This window comes from Salvelinus alpinus, chromosome 24, assembly GCF_045679555.1.
Source record: "Salvelinus alpinus chromosome 24, SLU_Salpinus.1, whole genome shotgun sequence".
Taxonomy (NCBI): Eukaryota; Metazoa; Chordata; class Actinopteri; order Salmoniformes; family Salmonidae; genus Salvelinus; species Salvelinus alpinus.
The window spans coordinates 36374018-36399846 of NC_092109.1; the positions used below are offsets into that span (position 1 = coordinate 36374018).

Genomic DNA, 25829 nt, shown 5'->3' on the forward strand with positions numbered 1-25829 from the left:
TGGCATCCCAACACAGCAGAACAGAGTCTGACACCCCAACACAGCAGAACAGAGTCTGGCACCCCAACACAGCAGAACAGAGTCTGACACCCCAACACAGCAGAACAGAGTCTGGCACCCCAACAAAGCAGAACAGAGTCTGGCATCCCAACACAGCAGAACAGAGTCTGGCACCCCAACACAGCAGAACAGAGTCTGGCATCCCAACACAGCAGAAGAGAGTCTGGCATCCCAACACAGCAGAACAGAGTCTGGCACCCCAACACAGCAGAACAGAGTCTGACACCCCAACACAGCAGAACAGAGTCTGGCACCCCAACAAAGCAGAACAGAGTCTGACACCCCAACACAGCAGAACAGAGTCTGGCACCCCAACACAGCAGAACAGAGTCTGGCATCCCAACACAGCAGAACAGAGTCTGGCATCCCAACACAGCAGAACAGAGTCTGACACCCCAACACAGCAGAACAGAGTCTGGCATCCCAACAAAGCAGAATAGAGTCGGGCATCCCAACACAGCAGAACAGAGTCTGGCATCCCAACACAGCAGAACAGAGTCTGGCATCCCAACACAGCAGAACATAGTCTGGCACCCCAACACAGCAGAACAGAGTCTGGCACCCCAACACAGCAGAACAGAGTCGGGCATCCCAACACAGCAGAACAGAGTCTGACACCCCAACACAGCAGAACAGAGTCTGGCACCCCAACACAGCAGAATAGAGTCGGGCACCCCAACACAGCAGAATAGAGTCGGGCACCCCAACACAGCAGAACAGAGTCTGGCACCCCAACACAGCAGAACAGAGTCTGGCACCCCAACACAGCAGAACAGAGTCTGGCACCCCAACACAGCAGAACAGAGTCTGGCACCCCAACACAGCAGAACAGAGTCTGGCACCCCAACACAGCAGAACAGAGTCTGACACCCCAACACAGCAGAACAGAGTCGGGCACCCCAACACAGCAGAACAGAGTCGGGCACCCCAACACAGCAGAACAGAGTCTGGCACCCCAACACAGCAGAACAGAGTCGGGCACCCCAACACAGCAGAACAGAGTCTGGCACCCCAACACAGCAGAACAGAGTCGGGCACCCCAACACAGCAGAACAGAGTCTGGCATCCCAACACAGCAGAACAGAGTCTGACACCCCAACACAGCAGAACAGAGTCTGGCACCCCAACACAGCAGAATAGAGTCGGGCACCCCAACACAGCAGAACAGAGTCTGGCACCCCAACACAGCAGAACAGAGTCTGGCACCCCAACACAGCAGAACAGAGTCTGGCACCCCAACACAGCAGAACAGAGTCGGGCATCCCAACACAGCAGAACAGAGTCTGACACCCCAACACAGCAGAACAGAGTCTGGCATCCCAACACAGCAGAACAGAGTCTGGCATCCCAACACAGCAGAACAGAGTCTGACACCCCAACACAGCAGAACAGAGTCGGGCACCCCAACACAGCAGAACAGAGTCTGACACCCCAACACAGCAGAACAGAGTCTGACACCCCAACACAGCAGAATAGAGTCTGACACCCCAACACAGCAGAACAGAGTCGGGCATCCCAACACAGCAGAACAGAGTCTGACACCCCAACACAGCAGAACAGAGTCTGACACCCCAACACAGCAGAACAGAGTCTGGCATCCCAACACAGCAGAACAGAGTCTGACACCCCAACACAGCAGAACAGAGTCGGGCACCCCAACACAGCAGAACAGAGTCTGACACCCCAACACAGCAGAACAGAGTCTGACACCCCAACACAGCAGAACAGAGTCTGACACCCCAACACAGCAGAACAGAGTCTGACACCCCAACACAGCAGAACAGAGTCTGGCACCCCAACACAGCAGAACAGAGTCTGACACCCCAACACAGCAGAACAGAGTCTGGCATCCCAACACAGCAGAATAGAGTCGGGCACCCCAACACAGCAGAACAGAGTCTGACACCCCAACACAGCAGAACAGAGTCTGGCATCCCAACACAGCAAAATAGAGTCTGACACCCCAACACAGCAAAACAGGGTGTTAACCCTTCAAGTATCTACGGGGGATAAAAGTCTGGGCTCTTAAATTAATAGTAACCGACTTTTAATTATAGAAATGTTCCAGTCGGGGAAAGAGATCCCAAACGGCACCCTTTTCCCTATATAGTGCATTACTTTTGAACAGGGGCTCTGGTCTAAAGTAGTGCACTATGAAGGGAACAGGGCTCTGGTCTAAACTAGTGCACTATGAAGGGAACAGGGCTCTGGTCTAAAGTAGTGCACTATGAAGGGAACAGGGGCTCTGGTCTAAAGTAGTGCGCTATAAGAGAAATAGGGTGCCATTTGGGGCTCATCAAATCTGTTCATGCTTCCTCTTGGTGAAGCCTGGGGTTGAGCTACTCAAATCCCCTGGCATGAGAGGAATGGAGAAGAGATGTATATAATTAGTTTGCAGCTGCATAATTAGGATGCTGAGGAGTAGTGAAGTCTTCTAATCTTAGATATAGCTGGAGACTGCAAGGCCAGTCTGTGAGATGATGGGACTGGTGAAATGAGAGCTGTTGAGTACCGTATATACAGGTAGTAGGGCTGCATCCCAAATGGCACCCTGCCATATATAGTGTATTACTTTTAAACAAAGCCATATGGTGCTATTTGGGATGAATCCTAGGTGTTGGAAGGTATTTCGTATATGGGAGGTACAGTATGTAGCTCAGTGTAGCTTGTGCGTGGTCCTCTGTAGCTCAGTGTGGTCCTCTGTAACTCAGTGTGGTCCTCTGTAGCTCAGTGTGGTCCTCTGTAACTCAGTGTGGTCCTCTGTAACTCGGTGTGGTCCTCTGTAACTCGGTGTGGTCCTCTGTAACTCAGTGTGGTCCTCTGTAACTCAGTGTGGTCCTCTGTAACTCAGTGTGGTCCTCTGTAACTCAGGGTTGTCCTCTGTAGCTCAGTGTGGTCCTCTGTAACTCAGTGTGGTCCTCTGTAACTCAGTGTGGTCCTCTGTAACTCAGTGTGGTCCTATGTAACTCAGTGTGGTCCTCTGTAACTCAGTGTGGTCCTCTGTAACTCAGTGTGGTCCTCTGTAACTCAGGGTTGTCCTCTGTAGCTCAGTGTGGTCCTCTGTAACTCAGTGTGGTCCTCTGTAGCTCAGTGTGGTCCTCTGTAGCTCAGTGTGGTCCTCTGTAGCTCAGTGTGGTCCTCTGTAGCTCAGTGTGGTCCTCTGTAGATCAGTGTGGTCCTCTGTAACTCAGTGTGGTCCTCTGTAACTCTGTGTGGTCCTCTGTAACTCAGTGTGGTCCTCTGTAGCTCAGTGTGGTCCTCTGTAACTCAGTGTGGTCCTCTGTAACTCAGTGTGGTCCTCTGTAGCTCAGTGTGGTCCTCTGTAACTCAGTGTGGTCCTCTGTAACTCAGTGTGGTCCTCTGTAGCTCAGTGTGGTCCTCTGTAACTCAGTGTGGTCCTCTGTAGCTCGGTGTGGTCCTCTGTAACTCGGTGTGGTCCTCTGTAGCTCAGTGTGGTCCTCTGTAACTCAGTGTGGTCCTCTGTAGCTCGGTGTGGTCCTCTGTAACTCTGTGTGGTCCTCTGTAACTCAGTGTGGTCCTCTGTAACTCTGTGTGGTCCTCTGTAACTCAGTGTGGTCCTCTGTAGCTCAGTGTGGTCCTCTGTAACTCAGTGTGGTCCTCTGTAACTCAGTGTGGTCCTCTGTAACTCAGTGTGGTCCTCTGTAACTCAGGGTTGTCCTCTGTAGCTCAGTGTGGTCCTCTGTAACTCAGTGTGGTCCTCTGTAACTCAGTGTGGTCCTCTGTACCTCAGTGTGGTCCTCTGTAACTCAGTGTGGTCCTCTGTAACTCAGTGTGGTCCTCTGTAACTCAGGGTTGTCCTCTGTAGCTCAGTGTGGTCCTCTGTAACTCAGTGTGGTCCTCTGTAACTCAGTGTGGTCCTCTGTAGCTCAGTGTGGTCCTCTGTAGCTCAGTGTGGTCCTCTGTAGCTCAGTGTGGTCCTCTGTAGCTCAGTGTGGTCCTCTGTAGATCAGTGTGGTCCTCTGTAGCTCAGTGTGGTCCTCTGTAACTCAGGGTTGTCCTCTGTAGCTCAGTGTGGTCCTCTGTAGCTCAGTGTGGTCCTCTGTAACTCAGTGTGGTCCTCTGTAACCCAGTGTGGTCCTCTGTAACTCAGTGTTGTCCTCTGTAACTCAGTGTGGTCATCTGTAACTCAGTGTGGTCCTCTGTAACTCAGTGTGGTCCTCTGTAACTCGGTGTGGTCCTCTGTAGCTCAGTGTGGTCCTCTGTAACTCAGTGTGGTCCTCTGTAACTCAGTGTGGTCCTCTGTAACTCAGTGTGGTCCTCTGTAACTCAGTGTGGTCCTCTGTAGCTCAGTGTGGTCCTCTGTAACTCAGTGTGGTCCTCTGTAACTCAGTGTGGTCCTCTGTAACTCAGTGTGGTCCTCTGTAACTCAGTGTGGTCCTCTGTAACTCAGTGTGGTCCTCTGTAACTCAGGGTTGTCCTCTGTAACTCAGTGTGGTCCTCTGTAGCTCAGTGTGGTCCTCTGTAACTCAGTGTGGTCCTCTGTAACTCAGTGTGGTCCTCTGTAGCTCAGGGTTGTCCTCTGTAGCTCAGTGTGGTCCTCTGTAACTCAGTGTGGTCCTCTGTAGCTCAGTGTGGTCCTCTCTAGCTCAGTGTGGTTCTCTGTAACTCAGTGTGGTCCTCTGTAGCTCAGTGTGGTCCTCTGTAGCTCAGTGTGGTCCTCTGTAACTCAGTGTGGTCCTCTGTAACTCAGTGTGGTCCTCTGTAACTCAGTGTGGTCCTCTGTAACTCAGTGTGGTCTTCTGTAGCTCAGTGTGGTCCTCTGTAACTCCGTGTGGTCCTCTGTAACTCAGTGTGGTCCTCTGTAACTCAGTGTGGTCCTCTGTAGCTCAGGGTTGTCCTCTGTAGCTCAGTGTTGTCCTCTGTAGCTCAGTGTGGTCCTCTGTAGCTCAATGTGGTCCTCTGTAGCTCAGGGTTGTCCTCTGTAGCTCAGTGTGGTCCTCTGTAACTCAGTGTGGTCCTCTGTAGTTCAGTTGGTAGAGAGATGCGCTTGCAGGTAAAATTTACGCTTGACTGTAAGTTGCTTTGTATAAAAGTGTCTGCTAAATGTGGTATAAATATACAGTGCCTTCAGAACGGATTCACATCTTTTTACATTTTCCACATTTTTATGTTACAACCTGAATTTAAAATGTATATCATTTACATTTTTACGTCACCGATCTACACACAATACCCCATATTGTTGAAGTGGAATTCTGTTTGAAGAAAATGTTCTACATTAATACAAAATGATAAGCTGAAATGTCTTGAGTCAATAAGCATTCAACCCCTTTGTTATGGCAAGCCGAAATAAGTTCAGACGTAAAACTGTGCTTAACAAATCACATAATAAGTAGCATGGACTCATTCCGTGTTCAATAATAGTGGTTAACATGATTTTTTAATGACTACCCGATCTCTGTACCCCACACATACAATTATCTGTAAGGTCCCTCAATCGAGTAGTGAATTTCAAGAACAGATTCAACCACAAAGACCAGGGAGGTTTTTCAATGCCTTGGAAAGAATGGCACCATTTGGTAGATGTGTCAAAATAAAACATGGAGAAGCTGAATACCCCTTTGAGCATGGTGACGTTATTAATTAGAATGTGGATGGTGTATCAATACACCTAGTCACTACAAAGATACAGGCGTCCTTCCTAACTCAGTTGCCGGAGAGGAAGGAAACCGCTCAGGGATTTTACCATGAGGCCAAAGCTGACGTTAAAACAGTTACAGAGTTTAATGGCTGTGATAGGAGAAAACTCACAGCTGTAATAGTTGCCAAAGGTGAATCTAACATGTATTGACTCAGGAGGTTGAATACTTATCTAATCAACATATATTAGTGTTTTATTTTTCATATATATTTTTTCAAATGTTAGAGTTTTTTTTCCACTTTGACATTCCAGAGTATTTTGTGTAGATCGTTGACAATTTTTTTAATAATAATCCATTTCAATCCCTCTTTGTAACACAACAAAGTGTGGAAAAAGTCAAGGGGTGTGAATACTTTCTGAAGGCAATGTATGTTTATATCTGGTGTGTCCAGCTGGTATTCATGGTTTATCACATTCAGTATCAGGTATGAAGGGGGATACATAAAGAGAGCACCCTCTCCTTCCCCTTAACACTCCTCCCAAGTGCTAAAATCAGAGTTGGTATAAGGGGCTCGATAAAGCTTGGTAAGCTACATTAAATATTGACAGAGTGATGGTATAAATGTATAATTTATGAGTTGAGGGAATTGATTTTAATTTCCCTAAGCACCATTTTAGAAAATCAATGAGTCCAGTCCAAAACTGTTACAGGTGAGAAGTAAGTTTACAACAGACTTGATCCAGGGAGATTGGCTTTCTGTTCTTCTAGTATTGATTGAGTGGACTACTACATTCTGGTTATTGTTTGCACACACACATACAGTCTTCACACACACACACACACACACACACACACGCACACCTGCTAGCCTATAAATCCCGGTACGCGTGAGACAGCGCCCATCGAGCGGATCGGCATCACGGTCTCACCTACACCTCTGCTCCGAGCCGCGACGCCCCTCCCTCTCCGATAAATGGGTTAATGCTGTCACCAGGAGCAGACAAATGAACCGAGCACACACAACAGGAGATCCCTTTCTTCCGAACTAGCCCCTCTTCGCTCGCCGTTGCTGCTTTATCGATTGAGGTCGTTAAAGAAACATTCTCCTTAATTTGTTTTTGTGATTCGGAAAATATTTGATCTGCAAGATTGATTGAGACAGAGTAGCGAACTGGCGCGTGGGCGACTGGGCAGATCCGTGGGCGACTGGGCAGGGAGGTGTCTGTCGGTCTGTCTGCTGCAGGAGTGAATCATTGCGTCGGGGCTCGGAAGATTAGACACCCCGCTTATCACCACTCCAACTCCCGGAGGTCTCTGATGGTATTTGGAGATAGAGACGGATAAGTGAGCCAATTCAAATAGATTACAGCTAAGCTGATATCGTCTGTGCACCTATCAAGTAGCCTGCCCTATATGATTTTAAATGGGTTTTTTAAAAGGCACTACAAGTCTCACTGGAGACTTGGATCAGTGACGTTTTGGCGTTTGCCATATCAGGTGATCTTGAAGAGTGAAACGAAAAGATTTGAAGATCATTACATTTTGGGGGGGATCCCAATCACTTCAAGAAAATAGCTGTCTGATATGAGTGTAAACAGAGTCGAGTCTGGGTGACCCCCCCCCCCCTCAAGCCTGATAAAAGCGGGTTGAATCTTAATTGGCCGGATCAGCGTTTTAACAGGTAGGCACTTAACCGATCATTCAATTCAGTTGTGAGTGTTCGGTGATACGGGCTCTGGCCGTCGCCACTGATTAAAACATGTATGGGGTGTGAGTGTGTGCCACCGTTGGATACCGTTTGGGTGACTCACGCGTGGTCACACCGTTACGCTTGCCGCCAGCCTGCTGCACCTGTTCTAATTGGTGCAAATGGGAAATAAACGGGATGCGCAGTTTTCACCCGCAGGGGACATATCCAAATTATAGACTGTGTGTGTGTCATTGGTAGAACGTCGACTACATCCGGCCTCTGTCATCGCATTCTACAACGGAACTGTTTTTCTTTGTTGAAGAATGAGATATCTTCATTAAGATTGTAATTTAGCTATGGGCTGAATTTAATTCTGCATAATTCAGCTCAATTTATTTTAAGGCTACAGAAAATGTCACCTAATAATTAAAATTAATCTAACGTTCATAGCCTACATGTTAATGATGTGTGTGTACGTGTGTACGTGTGTGAGAGAGAGTGTGTGAATAAGAGAGTGAGAAAGAGACCATTGCTTCTATTTATTGCAGCATGTGTTGCATAGTATTCAGTTGGGAGCACCTGAATTGTTGTCCACTATCAGGTAAACACAAGCTACAACTCCAGGCGTAGGCTAATTCACCTCTGTGTGGTTTAACATTCCCTTCTCACCTCTCCTCTCTCTGAGAAATTGGGGCAATATCGTGTCATAAACCATAAACCGATCATAAACCATAATGGCCAAATCTGTCACCTGTCATGGGCACATTCATCATATAGACAGATGAACTGTGAGTATAATAATGGCTGGAGAGAGTGCGCGTGTGTGTGCAGGGCCGGTTCCTGCCATAAGCGACATGAGTGAGGGGGCCCCCACCCAAAATATATATATGTATTTTTTTAGGAACTGCATTGGGGTCTCAACTAACTGTTAGAATAGCAGAATACACAAGGTGCAATTTCCAAATGTGGTTGTGCATCAGCAGTTCCTCTCTTGTTATGTCAGTCACTGATAGTCACTCAATTAGCATGTCAGCTACCAATTTTTAGATTGGTTAGTTAGTCTAGCCACTAGCCGGCTATCTAAACTTGTAGTAATCAAGACTGAATAACGACAGGCAGCAGGGCAGGTGCTCAGGGGTCCTGACCTCCAGAGGGCCCCCATTGATTTTGTTAATCACTCTCACTCAGATATCATTCATATGGCATAAGTATTGGAAAAAGGTGAAGAACTGCAGGAAATGTGCTTTAAAACTGAAAATATTTCCCTCTACCCCACATGGCAAAATGGGTAGAATTGCAGGATATTAGCCGTAAAACTGCACACATCTCTCTGGCGTGCGTGTGTGCGCGTGCGACACAAGGATTGTAACGGATGGAGCAAGTCCGCTATTTTCTTATCACACTCAGGTCTCTTGGGTCGTCTTGGCAGGATGGCGCAAGGCATGGGAACAAAGAAAAAAATGCGAGGAGGTTATTCGCGCGGGCTGCTCTCTCCGTCGGACAGTCGGTGTGTTTAGTTGCTTGGACCGTAGTACAGTAGTAGCCAAGACAAAGACACAGTTCTGCCTCACTGATTGTCCTTGTAAGAATATTAGGGTTCTCTGTGCTTCTTTCAAACCACACTGTCAGAAGACCAAGGGCACTCATACACGCTCCTGCTTAAATCCTGCTTTGTGTAACGGAGACGGTAACAGACCTTTTCCCGCCCGGTGGCACACATCAGGCTGATGATGATGGGACCGGAGAGATTCGGGCTCGTGGAGTTACCGCTGCGCCCGGTAGACGTCGCCGGTTCGCCTCCCCTGGAGTTGGCGGGAGAGGAGCCGCGCGCAACGGGTGACCATCGCGGGATTGAGAGGCTGGCTCTAGCCTCGGTTGAGGTGCCGGTGAATGTAAACTGCAGTCCGTGGGGGTAAGAAACATCAACAAGCGGGCTGTACTGACTGGTGCTGTGTGAAACCTAGGCTACTGTACAAGTCCTGTCACTGCGCAAGGTGACTTTGGTTTTTGGCTACTCGGCTACTTCATCATGACCGCTGGTTTGACAGCTAGTGCAATGTGACTACAGTGACTGGATGTCAGCATAATGACAGTATAGAAAGATATCACAATTTGCAGTAGCCTGTTATTCTTAATCAGGGTGTTTTCCAAAGAAAAACAACACTGGCTTTGCTCCTGTTGTTATTTCCGGTGAACAGGTAGAGTTCTGTAGGTATATGTTCTGATAGTGATAAACAAAATCAGCCAGGTCTTCCGCATTTTTACCGACAGTAGTTGACAGTCACTAGATGGAACTCACTGTATCCACCACTGTGGTGTCTGAGGAGAACGTGAATGTTGTTTCTGGAGATCTATATATAAATGGCTCTGGTTGAGCCTTATAGAGTTCATTTCCACAGGCGGATTTTGTGTTGGGTCATAATAACATAGACTACAGTTAACATGATATTTTGGAAATGTGTTGAATAACAGGGCTGAGTATGCTGATAAAGGAGATGAAAGTTTATATTGTCAGTCCCGCTGTTTTGCCCTCCCTGCCTGTCCAGGTCAGCTGTTAAGAATTCAATTGCAGGTAGAGGGACCAGGGAAACAGGGGCAGACTGGGACAAGAATTCGGCCCTGGCATTTTATCCACACCACCCAACATCACTGTGCGAGCCGTCAACAAAATTAAGACGTTTGGAGTGAAGTGACAACGTAGAACATATAGTCACCCTTTTAGTTTTTGATCTTGGCTGTCTAACTGATACTAGAGTCGGACCAGGTTGCTAGGCTGATGCCGCGTTTGAAATGGAATGTGAGTTTGTATGACCTCAGCTCAGCCAATCAGAAAACCGGGCCTGCCCATCTTGGGCCGGCCGTTGCCCACTGATCAGCCAAAAGCTCATCATTATATATTAGTATAACAGAAATTGCACAAAAATCTTAACACAAAAATCTTATTAACAGGCTCACAGGCCATCTTTTTTATTGAAATATTTTTGAGTGTGTCAATTCCGACCAGTCCACCGACTAAAAAATTGTCAAGCCCATCTGGCATTGACAGAATTGCCAGATGGCCAATCTGCCCCTGCAGGGAAATGTTAGTACAGACAGACAGACAGTACCGACAGCACAGACAGCACAGGCAGACAGTACAGTACAGACAGTACCGACATAACAGACAGAGGGATGATAGGGAGAAGACCAAAGGGCCAGGATTCCATTCCATGCAGGCTGAGGACTGCATATGTACAGAGGGCGGTGGCCTTAACAACTCTACCAACGTCAGGCACAGGACATTTCTTGAGTATGATCACATTTAGACAACATGTTTCCCACTGGGAACAGGCGTCAGTTCAACGTCTATTGATCACATTTAGACAACATGTTTGGATATTGGACTATCGTCAAATTATCTTAGATGTCCAGCAAGAGAAGACTTGACCAACCTGCAGGCTGCGTCAATGGTTATGTCACAGTGTGTAGGTGTATAATCGAAGATGTGTGTGTGTGTGTGTGTGTGTGTGTGTGTGTGTGTGTGTGTGTGTGTGTGTGTGTGTGTGTGTGTGTGTGTGTGTGTGTGTGTGTGTGTGTGTGTGTGTGTGTGTGTGTGTGTGTGTGTGTGTGTTTGTTTGTTTGTTTAATGGCGTGTGATAGATATTGTACCGACCTTGACCTCTCCTCCACCACTAATGCATCTTTGTCCACCGGGAACGACTAAGGTGTGAGCAACACGTCTCTCTCTCTCTCTCGCCCTCCCCCCTCTCTTCTCTCCCTTCAATCTGTGTGTGGCTGCTCTGCCCCCTCTCTTCTCTCCCCAACGTCTTCTGTCTTTCTTTCTCCCCATCCTATGGGGCCTCTGCGCTCACACACACACACACAGAGACAGACAGACAGACAGACAGACAGACAGACAGACAGACAGACAGACAGACAGACAGACAGACAGACAGACAGACAGACAGACAGACAGACAGACAGACAGACAGACAGACAGACAGACAGACACACACACACACACACACACACACACACACACACACACACACACACACACACACACACACACACACACACACACACACACACACACACACACACACACACACACACACAGACAGACAGACAGACAGACAGACAGACAGAGACACTCATCCTATTCTGACTGTCACTCTCCGCTCCTGTTCTAAACCTGTGTTGGCAGTCTGTATCCAGACAACAATTCTATAATACATGACACAGAGGTTTCCCGCTGCGGTCTCAACCTGTCACCTCACGTCTGAGTCTGTCTGATTCCAAGCAACGGAGTTAATGTTTCCTTCTTTTCATCCCACAGCTAATTCAGGGGTTATTTTAGCATATTTGTATTGCTCTAAGCAGAGACAAGAGATAGAGAGAGTGAGAGAGGGGGAAAGATAGATATAGAGACAGGGAGAGAGAGAGAGAGTGAGAGAGGGGGAAAGATAGATATAGAGACAGGGAGAGAGAGAGAGAGTGAGAGAGGGGGAAAGATAGATATAGAGACAGGGAGAGAGAGAGAGAGTGATAGAGGGGGAAAGATAGATATAGAGACAGGGAGAGAGTGAGAGAGACGGACAAAGATATATATAGAGAGGCAGACAGAGACAGACAGATACAGAGAACATTGTTTATGGTGGTTTGTGGGGGTTGTAGTTCACTGTGTGTAAGGTTATAGTTCACTGTGTTTGTGTGTGGCTCGTTAGCGGAATGTGGAACATCTATTTGCTGTGGCGACCTGAGGGCCTTCACCGTGCACCTGAGCAAGTGGGACAGGATTAGAACCAAGAGCAGATGGGCTTAAGTACCTCCCCCTAGAACACACACACATTAACCTGCAGCCCTCACATAGACATATTCAAATGAAACATTTTAAACCTACAGTGCATTTGGAAAGGATTCAGACCTCTTGACTTTTTCCACATTTTGCTACATTACAGCCTTATTCTAAAATTGATTACATTTATCAAGTTTGAAGGTAAGACCCAGATGCAGATTGTGTCGGAGTAACAATGTTTATTACGGCAAGAGGGCAGGCAAACGACAGGTCAAGGCAGGCAGGGGTCGATAACCAGAATAGGGATAAAGGGCTGTGAGACTCGGTTTAACTCGGGACACATGACAAGTGGAGTGTATACAAAGGGTACGGGGCAACAGACGACGAACAGCAGAGGGACTAATCATTTTAGAGATGGGAAATGGGCCAATAAACCATGGGGAGAGTTTGCGCGATTCCACCCGGAGGGGCAGATCCCAGGTGGATAACCATACCTTCTGCCCGAGACGATATCATGGAGCCGGGGTCCCCTCCAGGTACGACAACAGCGGCGGACAAACATCTGGGCAGAAGGTACGCCGGCCTCTTCCTCCTGCTCGGGGAAGAGCGGGGGCTGATACCCCAGGGAACATTCAAAAGGAGATAGGCCCGTGGCAGAGCAGGGAAGGGTGTTGCGTGCGTATTCCACCCACACAAGCTGCTGGCTCCAGGTGGTGGGGTTGGCGAGACCAGGCAGCGCAGTGTTGTCTCAAGGTCCTGGTTGGCTCGCTCCGACTGGCCATTGGACTGGGGGTGGAACCCAGAGGACAGGTTGGCCGACGACTCAATGAGGGTGCAGAACGCCTTCGAGAACTGGGACGAGAACTGGGACCCCGGTCGGAGACCATGTCCACGGGCAGTCCATGGATCCGGAAGACGTGCTGGGCCTGTCTCCTTGGCCAAGGGTAGTTTGGGGAGAGGAATGAAGTGGGTGACCTTGGAAAACCGGTCGACCACAGTCAGGATGGCAGTGTTGCCCTCAGACGGGGGCAGCCCCATGATGAAATCCAGGGATATGTGGGACCAGGGATGGTAAGGGACAGGCAGAGGTTGCAGGAGGCCAGCCGGAGCTTGCAGAGGATTCTTGTTCTGAGCACACACTGTGCAAGCGGCGATGAATGCGGAGACGTCAGGGACCATGGTGGGCCACCAAAAGCGTCGTCGCACAAAAGCCAGGGTCCGGTGGGAACCCTGGCAGGCCAGTTGGGAGGAGTGGGCCCACTCCAGGACTGCGGAGCGGACCGTGTCAGGCACGAACATCCAGTTATCTGGACCCCCCCCCCCTCGGCTGGGAACGCTGTGCCTCCCGGACCTGTTTCCCTATAACCCAGCTGAGTGCCGTTGCCAGGCACGAGGTGGGAAGGATGGTCTCCGGGGTAATAGCTGTGGGGCTATAACAGCGAGACAGTGCATCCGGCTTGACATTCTTGGATCCCGGTCGATATGAGAGGGAGAAGTTGAACCGTGTGAACAGCAGGGCCCATCTAGCTTGCCTGAAGTTGAGGTGTTTGGAGATACTCCAGATTTTTGTGGTCTGTCCGTACAATGAACGGATGTTCCGCCCCTTCCAGCCAGTGCCTCCATTCCTCCAATGCCATCTTCACTGCGAGAAGCTCACAATTTCCCACATTGTTGTTTTTCTCCGCGGCGTTGAGGAGATGGGAGAAGAAGGTATAGCTTCAGGTCCAGAATAGAATGCTGGGACAGGACCGTCCCCACATCCGACGCATTGGCCTCCGTCACGAACTGATGGGAGGGGTCAGGATGAACCAGAATGGGAGCAGTGGTGAAGCAATGTTTGAGGTCCCGGAACTCCCGGTCAGCAGCATGGGAGTACGTGAACGGAACCTTGGGAGAAGTGAGTGCTGACAGGCGGAAAGCCAGGGTGCTGTAACCCCAGATGAAGCGGCGACCATAAGTTGGCGAACCACAGGAAACATTGCTGCTGCACCCTGGACGAAGGCTGAGGCCAATTCACCACCGTTCTCACCTTCCCGGGATTCATCTGGACACTCCCAGCGGAGATTATGTTCCCCAGAAAAGGGATGGTGGAGCGATGGAACTCGCTTTTCTCTGCCTTAACAAACAGCTGGTTATCTAGGAGGCATTGAAGAACCTTTCGGACGTGGAGAACATGTTCTTGAGGAGAGCGGGAGAAGACGAGGATGTCATCAATGTAGACGAAGACGAACCAGTTCAACATGTCACGGAGAACATAATTTACCAGAGCCTGGAACACAGCTGGGGCGTTGGTGAGGCCAAATGGCATGACCAAATACTTGTAGTGGCCGCTGGCCAAGTTGAAGGCGGTCTTCCACTCATCCCCCTCCCTTATCTGCACCAGATGGTAGGCATTCTGTAGATCCAGCTTGGGAAAAACGGTAGCCACCTGGAGCGGCTCGAAGGCCAAGGCCATGAGTGGTAGCGGTTCTTCACCGTTATGTCGTTGAGTCCCCGGTAGGCGATGCACGGGATCTTGTCCTTCTTCTCCACAAAGAAGAATCCTGCGCTGGCGGGAGAGGACAAAGGACGTATAAATCCTACAGCTAGGGAGTCCCCAATGTAGGTGTCCATAGCCTTGGTCTCCGGTCCCGACAGTGAGTATTGTCATCTCCGGGGCGGAGTGGTGCTAGGGAAAAGGTCAATCCCGCAGTCATATGGTCGGTGCTGAAGCGAAGTGGCCCGGGCCTTGTTGAACACCTCCCGAAGGTCCTGGTTCTCCGCAGTAATGGCGGAGAGGTCCGGGGCACCTTCCGAGTCCCCAGGAAGATGTCCCAGGGCAGGTTGCGTTGACTTCAGACACTGGGTGTGGCAGAACGAACTCCAGCCCATGATGGCACCAGTAGACCAGTTGATGAGGGGATTGTGTCGCTTGAACCAGGAGAATCCTAATACCATGGGAATCTGAGGAGACTTGAAGAGCAGGAATTGAATAGTCTCGCTGTGATTCCCTGACACCCGTAGGTTGATGGGAGTGGTAATATGAGTGACCCGGCCTAAAGAGCGCCCGTCAAGCACACTAACATCCATGGGAGTGGAGAGAGGCTGAGTGGGGATGTTCAGCTCGGAAGCCAGGCTAGTATCCAAAAGACTCTCATCAGCCCCAGAGTCAATGAGGACCCAGAGAGATTTAGACATGCTTCCCCACAGCAGAATGGCATAAACAGGGGTGCGAGCAAGGGAAGCAGGAAAGTTCTCCATATGGCCCACCAGAGTACTCGCTCCTACCAGTGAGCCTGATTTCTTTAAAGAACAAGAGGACACAAAATGACCTGTATTGCCGTTCCGCTGGCGATAGCCCAGCTCTACCTAGTTGCATAGGCTCGAGAAGCGGTGACTCAGCCGTCTTCGGCGACTCTCGGGGAAGGTCGGGATTGTCGGGGACTTCTGGGATGACTCGGAGACAAGGTGGAATCCCTGGACGTGCGAGCGAAGTCGAATTTCCTCTCTCTCCGTCGTTCCCTTAGTCGCCCATCGATTCGGATGGTCAAAGCAATGAGGGAATGGAAATCCGTAGGTAACTCGTCCTTGACCTCCTCCGAGATGCCGTGCAGGAACATATCGAACAGTGCTTCCTGGTTGCAAGCACTCTCCGCTGCCAACGTGTGGAAATCAACCCCATAGTCAGCCACACTGCAGGAGTCCTGCCGAAGCTGGATTAGCTTCCGGGCAGCTTCTCTCCCGGAGAACAGGGCGTAAAAAACCTTCTTCACCTTTCCCACGAACCCCTCCAGACTAACGCATATGGCCGGCTGCTGTTCCCATACAGCAGTAGTCCAGGTGAAAGCCCTCCAGGACATCAGCGTGAAGAGGTAGGCTATCTTGGAGCGATCCGATGGGAAGGAGGAGGGCTGAAGCTCGAAGATGAGGGCACACTGAGCTAGAAACGGCCGACAGGTGCTCCACTCTCCATTGAAGCGTTCGAGGGGGGGGTAAACGGGGCTCCCGATGGTGGCTCCATGGGAGGAGATGGCGTCGCGCAGCTGGCCCAGGTCTGCTGGGTCGGTCATGGCCAGTTCGTACTATCAGGTTTGAAGGTAAGACGCAGATGCAGACGATGTCGGAACAACAGGGCAGGCAAACGATAGGTCAAGGGTTGGCAGAGTGGACAGGCAGGCGGGCTCAGAGACGATACAGGCAAGGGTCAAAACCAGGAGGGCGAGCGAAAAGAGAGACTGGGGAGAAGCAGGAGCTGAGACGAAAAACGCTGGTTGACTTGACAAACAAGATGAACTGGCAACAGACAAACGGAGAACACAGGTATAAATACACAGGGGATAATGGGGAAGATGGGCGACACCTGGAGGGGGGTGGAGACAATCACAAAGACAGGTGAAACAGATCAGGGTGTGACAACATTGTTGTTCTTACTCATCAGTCTACACACAATACCCCATAATGACAAAGCAAAAACAGGTTTTTAGAAATGTTTGCAAATTTATTAAAAATATAAAACAGAAATATGACATTTACATAAGTATTCAGACCCTTTACTCAGTACTTTGTTGAAGCACCTTTGGCAGCGATTAAAGCCTTGAGTCTTCTTGGGTATGTCGCTACAAGCTTGACACACCTGTATTTGGGAGGCTTCTCCCATTCCTCTCTGCAGATCTTCTCAAGCTCTGTCATGTTGGATGGGCAGCATCGCTGAATAGCTATTTTCAGGTCTCTCCAGAGATGTTCAATCGGCTTCAAGTCTGGGCTCTGACTGGGCCACTCAAGGACATTCAGAGACTTGTTCCGAAGCCACTCCTGCGTTGTCTTGGCTGTGTGCTTAAGGTCGTTGTCCTGTTGGAAGGTGAACCTTCGCCCCAATCTGAGGTCCTGAGCGCTCTGGAGCAGGTTTTCATCAAGGATCTCTTTGTACTTTGCTCCGTTCATCTTTGCTTCCATCCTGACTAGTCTCCCAGTCCCTGCAGCTGAAAAACATCCCCACAGCATGATGTTGCCACCACCATGCTTCACCGTAGGGATGGTGCCAGGTTTCCTCCAGACGTGACGCTTAGCATTCAGGCCAAAGAGTTCAATCTTGGTTTCCAAACTTCTTCCGTTTAAGAATGATGGAGGCCACTGTGCTCTTGGGGACCTTCAATGCTGCAGAATTTTTTTGGCACCCTTCCCCAGATGTGTGCATCGGCACAATAGTGTCTCGGAGCTCTACGGACAATTCCTTCGACCTGATAGCTTGGTTTTTGCTCTGACATCCACTGTTAACTGTGGGACCTTATATAGACAGGTGTGTGCCTCTCCAAATCATGTCCAATCAATTGAATTTACCACAGGTGGACTCCAATGGAAACAGGATGCACCTGAGCTCAATTTTGAGTCTCATAGCAAATGGTCTGAATACTTATGTAAAGTAGGTGTTTCAGTTGTTGTTTTTTTTATACATTTGGAAAAATCTATGAAAGCCTGTTTTGGCTTTTTTATTGTGTGTAGATTGCTGAGAAAAAAATAACATTTAATGAATTTTTGAATAAGGCTGTAACGTAACAAAATGCGGAAAAAGTCAAAGGGTCTGAATACTTTCCGAAGGCACTGTATGTCCTCTGTTTAGGTCATCAAAGCATACCTCTACATTTCCCAGTTCTCTTACCCTTTACCCTGCATATATTTCTCCTCTGTCCTTTCATCCTCTGCTTTTATACAGGGGATTCAAAATCAACAGAGGAGTCTTTTCATTGTGTGGAGAGGAGAGGAAAGGAGAGGGGGGAAAGTGAAGAGAAGAAAGTGTGTAGACTGGCCTTCCTCTCAATCTCTCCCAGCAGTAAAGAGACATGTCTCTGTCTCTTTGTGCAACAGGCCTATAGATAGTACCGTGTATAAAAACACTCCTCTTTCTCCATCTCCTGCTCCCTCTCAGGGATCTTTGTCTGTCAGTCTCCCCCTTTCTCTGTCTCTCTCTCTCTCTCTTTCTCTCTGCTGTTGATAACTCTCTTTGTCATGACGTGAGCATCGGTGTATCTGTCAGGTGGTGGGGTCGCTCAGTGAGCCACTCTGTCTCTGTGGAAATGGACTGGAGGGACAGGAAGAAGTCAGACACATTGACAGGAGGGTTAGAATAAATGATGGAGGGAGAGAGAGTGAGAGAGGGATGAAATAAAGGGGGGGCGAGTGGTAATATAATATAATAATATACGTGCGTGGTTAATGACAAGGATTGAGGAGGGAGGGAGGGAGGGAGGGAGGGAGGGTTAGATTAAGTGATGGAGAGTGACAGGACTTTATTCAGGTTTTTATCTCCCTGGGCCAGGTGCCTGAGACCGAAACTGAGGGAGGAGGAGGGAAGGAGGAGATGAGTGGAAGGAAGGGGAGGAGGAAGGGAGATGCGGACGAGTAGGCAGGGAGAGAGGGAGACTTGGGAGCGAGGGAGGAGGAGGTGAGGAGTAGAGGGGAGGAGGGAGAGAAAGATGGAGGATGTGCACTCTCCTTCACACACATATATTGGCACACAGACCCTCAGCATTCAAACTATAAGTGTGTTTTTTGCAGAGAGAAGATGCCGTTCCACCACGTCAGGTCTACTCTGCTCTACACTGGAAGTCTCCTGAGCCGGACACTGTCTGAAGGGAGCGAAACCTTCCAACTCACCAGCATCTCCACAGAGGAGTTAGGAGGTCAGTGTGTGTGTGTGTGCGTGCGTGCGTGCGTGTGTGTGTGTGTATGTATGTGTGTTACTGCGTGTGTTGCCAATTTATTAAAATAAAAAACTGAAATACCTTATTTACATAAGTATTCAGACCCTTTGCTATGAGACTCGAAATTGAATCCACCTGTGGTAAATTCAATTGATTGGACATGATTATGAAAGGCACACACCTGTCTATATAAGGTCCCACAGTTGACAGTGCATCTCAGAGCAAAAACCAAGCCATGAGGTCGAAGGAATTGTCCGTAGAGCTCTGAGACAGGATTTTGTCGAGGCACAGATCTGGGGAAGGGTGCCAAAAAATGTCTGCAGCATTGAAGGTCCCCAAGAGCACAGTGGCCTCCATCATTCTTAAATGGAAGAAGTTTGGAAACAAGATTCTCTGAACTGATGAAACCAACTCTTTGGCCTGAGTGCCAAACGTCACGTCTGGAGGAAACCTGGCACCATCCCTACAGTGAAGCATTGGGTTGGCAGCATCATGCGGTGTTTTTTTTCAGCTGCAGGGACTGAGAGACTAGTCAGGATCGAGGGAAAGATGAACGGAGCAAAGTACAGAGAGATCCTTGATGAAAACCTGCTCCAGAGCCCTCAGGACCTCAGACTGGGGCGAAGGTTCACCTTCCAATAGGACAACCACCCTAAGCACACAGCCAAGACAACGCAGGAGTGGTTTCGGAACAAGTCTCTGAATGTCCTTGAGGGGCCCAGCCAGAGCCTGCACTTGAACCTGATCGAACATCTCTGGAGAGATCTGAAAACAGCTATGCAGCGATGCTGCCCATCCAACCTGACAGAGATTGAGAGGATCTGCAGAGAAAAATGGGGGAAGCTCCCCAAATACAGTTATGCCAAGCTTGTAGCGTCATACCCAAGAAGACTCGAGGATGTTATCACTGCCAAAAGTGCTTCAACAAAGTACTGACTAAAGGGTCTGAATACTTATGTAAATGTTATATTACATATTTTTGTATATAAATTTGCAAACATTTCTAAAAACCTGTTTTTGCTTTGTCATTATGGGGTATTGTGTGTAGATTGATGAGGGGGAAAAAAACATTTAATCAATTTTAGAATAAGGCTGTAACGTAACAAAATGTGGAAAAAGTCAAGGGGTATGAATTCTTTCCGAATGCACTGTATAAGCAAATGGGAGCCTTTGATGTGGAGAACAAAGCGATCCCATTGGGTGTTGGAGATGAATGGATCCTGATATTCCCGCCCATCAAGGGATTCAGTTCAGAAAGCTATTTTCCAATCGACCTGTCTGTGAACGGTAGTGTGTACCACCTTAGTGTTCATAGTGCAGCAGTTACATAACAGTGGTTGTACTTTAGTCTGGATTTGTTGCCATCAATCAGTTGTGGTTTTCTCAGTTAGGGATGATCGATGTTCTGATGTACTAATGTACAGTACTGATGTACTGTTGTCAAATCAAATAAATAACATGTTATTGGCGAAATGCTTGTGTTCCTAGCTCCAACAGTGCAGTAGTATCTACAATTCACAACAATACACACAAATCTAAAAGTAAAAAAATGGAATTAAGAAATATATAAATATTAGAGCAATGTTGGAGTGGCATTGACTAAAATACTGTAGAATAGAATACAGTATATACATATGAGATGAGTAAAGCAGTATGTAAACATTATTTAAACATTATTAAAGTGACTAGTGTTCCATTATTAAAGTGGCCAGTGATTCCAAGTCTATGTATATAGAGCAGCAGCCTCTAAGGTGCAGGGTTGAGTAACCAGGTGGAAGCCGGCTGGTGATGGCTGTTTAACAGTCTGGTGGCCTTGAGATAGAAGCTATTTTTCAGTCTCTCGGTCCCATCTTTGATGCACCTGTACTGACCTCGCCTACTGGATGATAGCAGGGTGAACAGGCCGGGGCTCGGGTGGTTATCAAATATTTATATATTTCTTAATTCCATTCTTTTACTTTTAGATTTGTGTTTATTGTTGTGAATCGTTTTTAGATATTACTGCACTGTTGGAGATCGGAACACGAGCATTTTGCTACACCCGCAATAACATCTGCTAAATACTGTATGTGTATGTACCATCCCTTATCTCACCTCATTTGCTCACATTGTATATAGATTTATTTTTCTACTGTATTATTGACTGTATGTTTGTTTATTCCGTGTGTAACTCTGTGTTGTCGTATGTGTCGAACTGCTTTGCGTTATCTTGGCCAGGTCGCAATTGTAAATGAGAACTTGTTCTCAACTTGCCTACCTGGTTAAATAAAGGTTAAATTAAATAAAAAAAATAATATAAAATGTGACCAATACAATTTGATTTGATTTGAACAATGGTGGACATCTTGAAGCAAGTGGGGAAAGCAGACTGGGATAGGGAGAGATTGAATATGTTCGTAAACACTCCGGCCAGCTGGTCTGCGCATGCTCTGAGTACGCGGCTAGGGATGCCGTCTGGTCCGGCAGCGAGGGTTAACACGTTTAAATGTCTTACTCACGTCGGCCAAGGAGTAGGAGAGGCCACAGTCCTTGGTAGCTGTGTAGTGATGTACTGTTGTACTCATGTACTGTTGTACTGTTGTACTGATGTAGTGATGTACTGTTGTACTCATGTACAGTTGTACTGATGTAGTGATGTACTGTTGTACTCATGTACTGTTGTACTCATGTACTGTTGTACTCATGTACTGTTGTACTGTTGTACTAATGTACTGTTGTAGTGATGTACTGTTGTACTCATGTACTGTTGTACTGTTGTAGTGATGTACTGTTGTAGTGATGTACTGTGTACTCATGTACTGTTGTACTGATGTACTCATGTACTGTTGTACTCATGTACTGTTGTACTCATGTACTGTTGTACTGATGTACTCATGTACTGTTGTAGTGATGTACTGTGTACTCATGTACTGTTGTACTGATGTACTCATGTACTGTTGTACTCATGTACTGTTGTACTCGTGTACTGTTGTACTGATGTACTGATGTAGTGATGTACTGTTGTACTCATGTACTGTTGTACTGATGTACTGTTGTACTCGTGTACTGTTGTAGTAATGTACTGTTGTAGTGATGTACTCATGTACGGTTGTACTCATGTACTGATGTACTGTTGTAATGATGTACTCATGTACTGCTGTACTGATATACTGCTGTACTGATATACTGATGTACTGATGTAACTGCTGTACTGATATACTGATGTACTGCTGTACTGATATACTGATGTACTGATGTTTATGAAGATTGAAGGTTCTATCACAGTGTGAGCCACACACACACACACACACACACACACACACACACACACACACACACACACACACACACACACACACACACACACACACACACACACACACACACACACACACACACACACAGCAGTAATACATGTGACGGCTCATTCAGACATACAGCAGAGAATGTCTCTTCTGTATGGTGCTGCATACTGATAAATCATTTTGTTTTAGATGAAAGAGAGACACTCTGTCAATCCCATTCCCTTTGTTTGTAGAGAGAGAGAGAAAATCTCTGGGGTTGTTTTCTGTTGAAATGGGAGGTTTACAGGCTTAGATGGGTGTTGTGACTTAACTCAAACACTCAGAGAACTGACAGAGCAAAGACAAGCGGGAGAGACACATCTAAGACTGGATTAGTACACTGACACAGAGGAGAGGAGACACGGGGGGAGAGAGTGGAGGGAAAACGGGAGGGGAGAGGAAAGAGAGAGGGGGAGTGGAGAGAGAGAGAGAGAGAGACAGAGAGCGAGCGAGCGAGAGAGGATTTGTCAGTCAGAGAATAACAAACAGAGTCAACAGAGAGGGGCTCTGTGAGTCTGTAAACCAGGGCATTGAAGACTCATTGATAAAGATGAGAAATATGGACGTGGGGAAGCTTATGTGACTTTTTGTCGAGCAAAACTTTTTGTGGAAGGTACTTTACAGCGTACAGACCCCCGCTCACCCAACGTCATTGAGCTATATCGAGTTTCCTTGTACAGCGCATTCGGAAAGTATTCAGACCCCTTGACTTTTTCCACATTTTGTTAAGTTTTAGCCTTATTCTAAAATGTAGTCAATAGTTTTTTCCCCACATCAATCTACACACAATACTCCATGATGACAAAGTAAAAACTGTTTTTCAGAAGAAAAAAATTGAATAAGAGATGTGTATATATACCGTTCAAAAGTTTGGGGTCACTTAGAAATGTCCTTGTTTTGGAAAGAAAAGCTATTTTTTTTGTCCATTAAAATAACATGAAATTGATCAGAAATACAGTGTAGACATTGTTAATGTTGTAAATGACTATTGTAGCTGGAAACGGCTGATTTTTAATAGAATATCTACATAGACGTACAGAGGCCCATTATCAGCAACCATCACTGCTGTGTTCCAATGGCACGTTGTGTTAGCTAATCCAAGTTTATCATTTTAAAAGGCTAATTGATCATTAGAAAACCCTTTTGCAATTATGTTAGCACTGCTGAAAACTGTTGTTCTGATTAAAAAAAGCAATTAAACTGGCCTTCTTTAGCTTAGTTGAGATTCTGGAGCATTAGCATTTGTGGGTTCAATTACAGGCTCAAAATGGCCAGAAACAAATAACTTTCTTCTGAAACTCGTCAGTCTATTCTTGTTCTGAGAAATTAAGGCTGTTCCATGCGAGAAATTGCCAAGAATCTGAAGATCTCATACAACGCTGTGTACTACTCCCTTCAGAGAACAGCGCAAACTGACTCTAACCAGAATAGAAAAGGAGTGGGAGGCCCTGGTGCACAACTGAGCAAGAGGACAAGTGCATTAGAGTGTCTAGTTTTATAAACAGACCCCTCACAAGTCCTCAACTGGCAGCTTCATTAAAAAGTACCTGCAAAACACCAGTCTCAACATCAACAGTGAAGAGGTAACTCCTGGATACTGGCCTTCTAGGCAGAATGATGGAGGCCACTGTGCTCTTGGGGACCTTCAAGGCTGCAGACATTTTTTGGTACCCTTCCCCAGATCTGTGCCTCGACAGTCCTGTCTCTGAGCTCTATGGACAAATCCTTCAACCTCATGGCTTGGTTTTTGCTCCGACATGCACTGTCAACTGTGGGACCTTATATAGACAGGTGTGTACCTTTCCAAATCATATCCAATCAATTGAATTTACCACAGGTGGACTCCAATGAAGTTGTAGAAACATCTCAAGGATGATCAATGGAAACAGGATGCACCTCAGCTCAATTTTGAATCTCATAGCAAAGGGTCTAAATAATTATGAAAATCAGGTATTTCAGTTATTTATTTAGAATTCATTTGCACAAGTTTCAATTTTTTTTAAACGTATTTTCATTATGGGTATTATGTGTAGATTGATGAGGGAAAAAATATATGTAATCTATTTTAGAATAAGGCTGTAATGTAACAAAATGTGGAAAAAGTCTAGGGGTCTGGCTACTTTCCCGTATGCACTGTTGGCCTATTTGCGGGAAAACTGTGAATCGAGCTGTAGCCTATTGCCTGTTTCTGTTTCTCAGTCTTTTATTAAAGAATGTGAAACAATGTTTTGTCTGTTTGCTGCTTTTCATTAAATCATGTGTCTGTTCTTTTAGGTTATGACATCAAATAAATATCTTCATATGGGAAAACATATATTTTGTAGCAAAGGCATGATACCCTTAATTTTTTGTTGTTGTTTCTCTGTAATGCTACTAGCCACCTACCAATGTTATGAAGTTGTCTTTAGCTGGCCCAGATTGGGAACCCATCTCCCAACCTCATAACTAGCTACCCAGAAGCCATTTCAGGCTACCAATAAAATTTGAGTAGCTAGCTTGTGTAACTATATTAGCTGGCATGCCTGCTGGCAAGGTTGGTAGAATTTTAAAAAGCCATTAAAACCTCATAACGCACGGATCCCGCTACCGCACGGATCCCGCTAAATCGACAACATCCGGTGAAGCTGGAGCGCGCCAAATTCAAATTACAAAATTGTGATATTAAACATTCATGAACATACAAGTGTCCTACATCATTTAAAAGCTTAACTTCTTGTTAATCCAACCGCGTTGTCAGATTTCGAAAAGGCTTTACGGTGAAAGCATACCATGCGATTATCTGAGGACAGCGCCCCACACCAAAATACTTTTCCAAACCAGCACAGGCGTCACAAAAGTAACAAATAGCGATAAAATAAATCACTTACCTTTAAAGATCCTTCTCTGTTTGCAATCCCAAGGGTCCCAGCTACACAACAAATGGTTGTTTTGTTTGATAAAGTCCTTCTTTATATCCCAAAAATGTCAGTTTAGTTGGCGCGCTTGATTCAGTAATCCACTCGTTCAACAGGCATACAAACGAATCCAAAAAGTTACCAGTAAAGTTGGTCCAAACAAGTCAAACGATGTTTCTAATTAATCCTCAGGTACTCTAATATCTAAATAAACAATAACATTTAAGACGGAGAATGTATGTTCATTAGGGAAGATAAATAACGAAGTGTGTGCACTTCATTCACCTGCGCATCAAGACTACATTTCTAATGAGAGACACCTTGGAAAAACTACAACTACTCGCTCATTTTTCAAAAAACAAGTCTTAAGCCCTTTCTAAAGACTGTTGACATCTAGTGAAAGCCCTAGGAACTGCAATCTGGGAGCTATTTATTTGTATATCCCATAGACAAGCATTGAAATGGACTGTGACCTCAAAAAAACATTTTCCGGATGGATTTTCCTCTGGTTTTCGCCTGCCATATCAGTTCTGTTATACACAGACATTATTTTAACAGTTTTCTATCCAATGCTACCAATTATATACATATCCTAGCTTCTGGGCCTGAGTAACAGTCAGTTCACTTTGGTCACGTCATTCATCCGAACTTCCGAACACTGCCCCCTAGCCCTAAGAGGTTTTTAATTACTAAATGTATATTCCTTTCAATATTTTACCCAGATTTGCAGAGAAGCATATTTAATTTCTTAATTAAAAGAACCAGGATACAGACATCTCAAGAGGTATGCTTAGAGATGCAGAAA

At 46.8% G+C, this 25829-nt stretch overlaps 1 protein-coding gene across 2 annotated transcripts in view; it reads left to right on the forward strand.

Annotated features, from left to right (window-relative positions):
• Window positions 1-6584: 6584 nt before the first annotated feature.
• caln2 (calneuron 2) overlaps window positions 6585-25829 on the forward strand; it is a 71142-nt gene continuing 51897 nt past the window's right edge. Inside the window, exons 1-2 of one of the 2 annotated variants that reach the window (XM_071364807.1) lie at window positions 6585-7344; window positions 18662-18786. In XM_071364807.1, the coding sequence (XP_071220908.1) occupies window positions 18669-18786 (118 nt within the window). In that variant the 5' untranslated portion in view covers window positions 6585-7344; window positions 18662-18668. Of the gene's footprint in view, window positions 7345-8699; window positions 9266-18661; window positions 18787-25829 lie in introns of those variants that run through there. The other variant, XM_071364806.1, reaches the window with a different exon arrangement.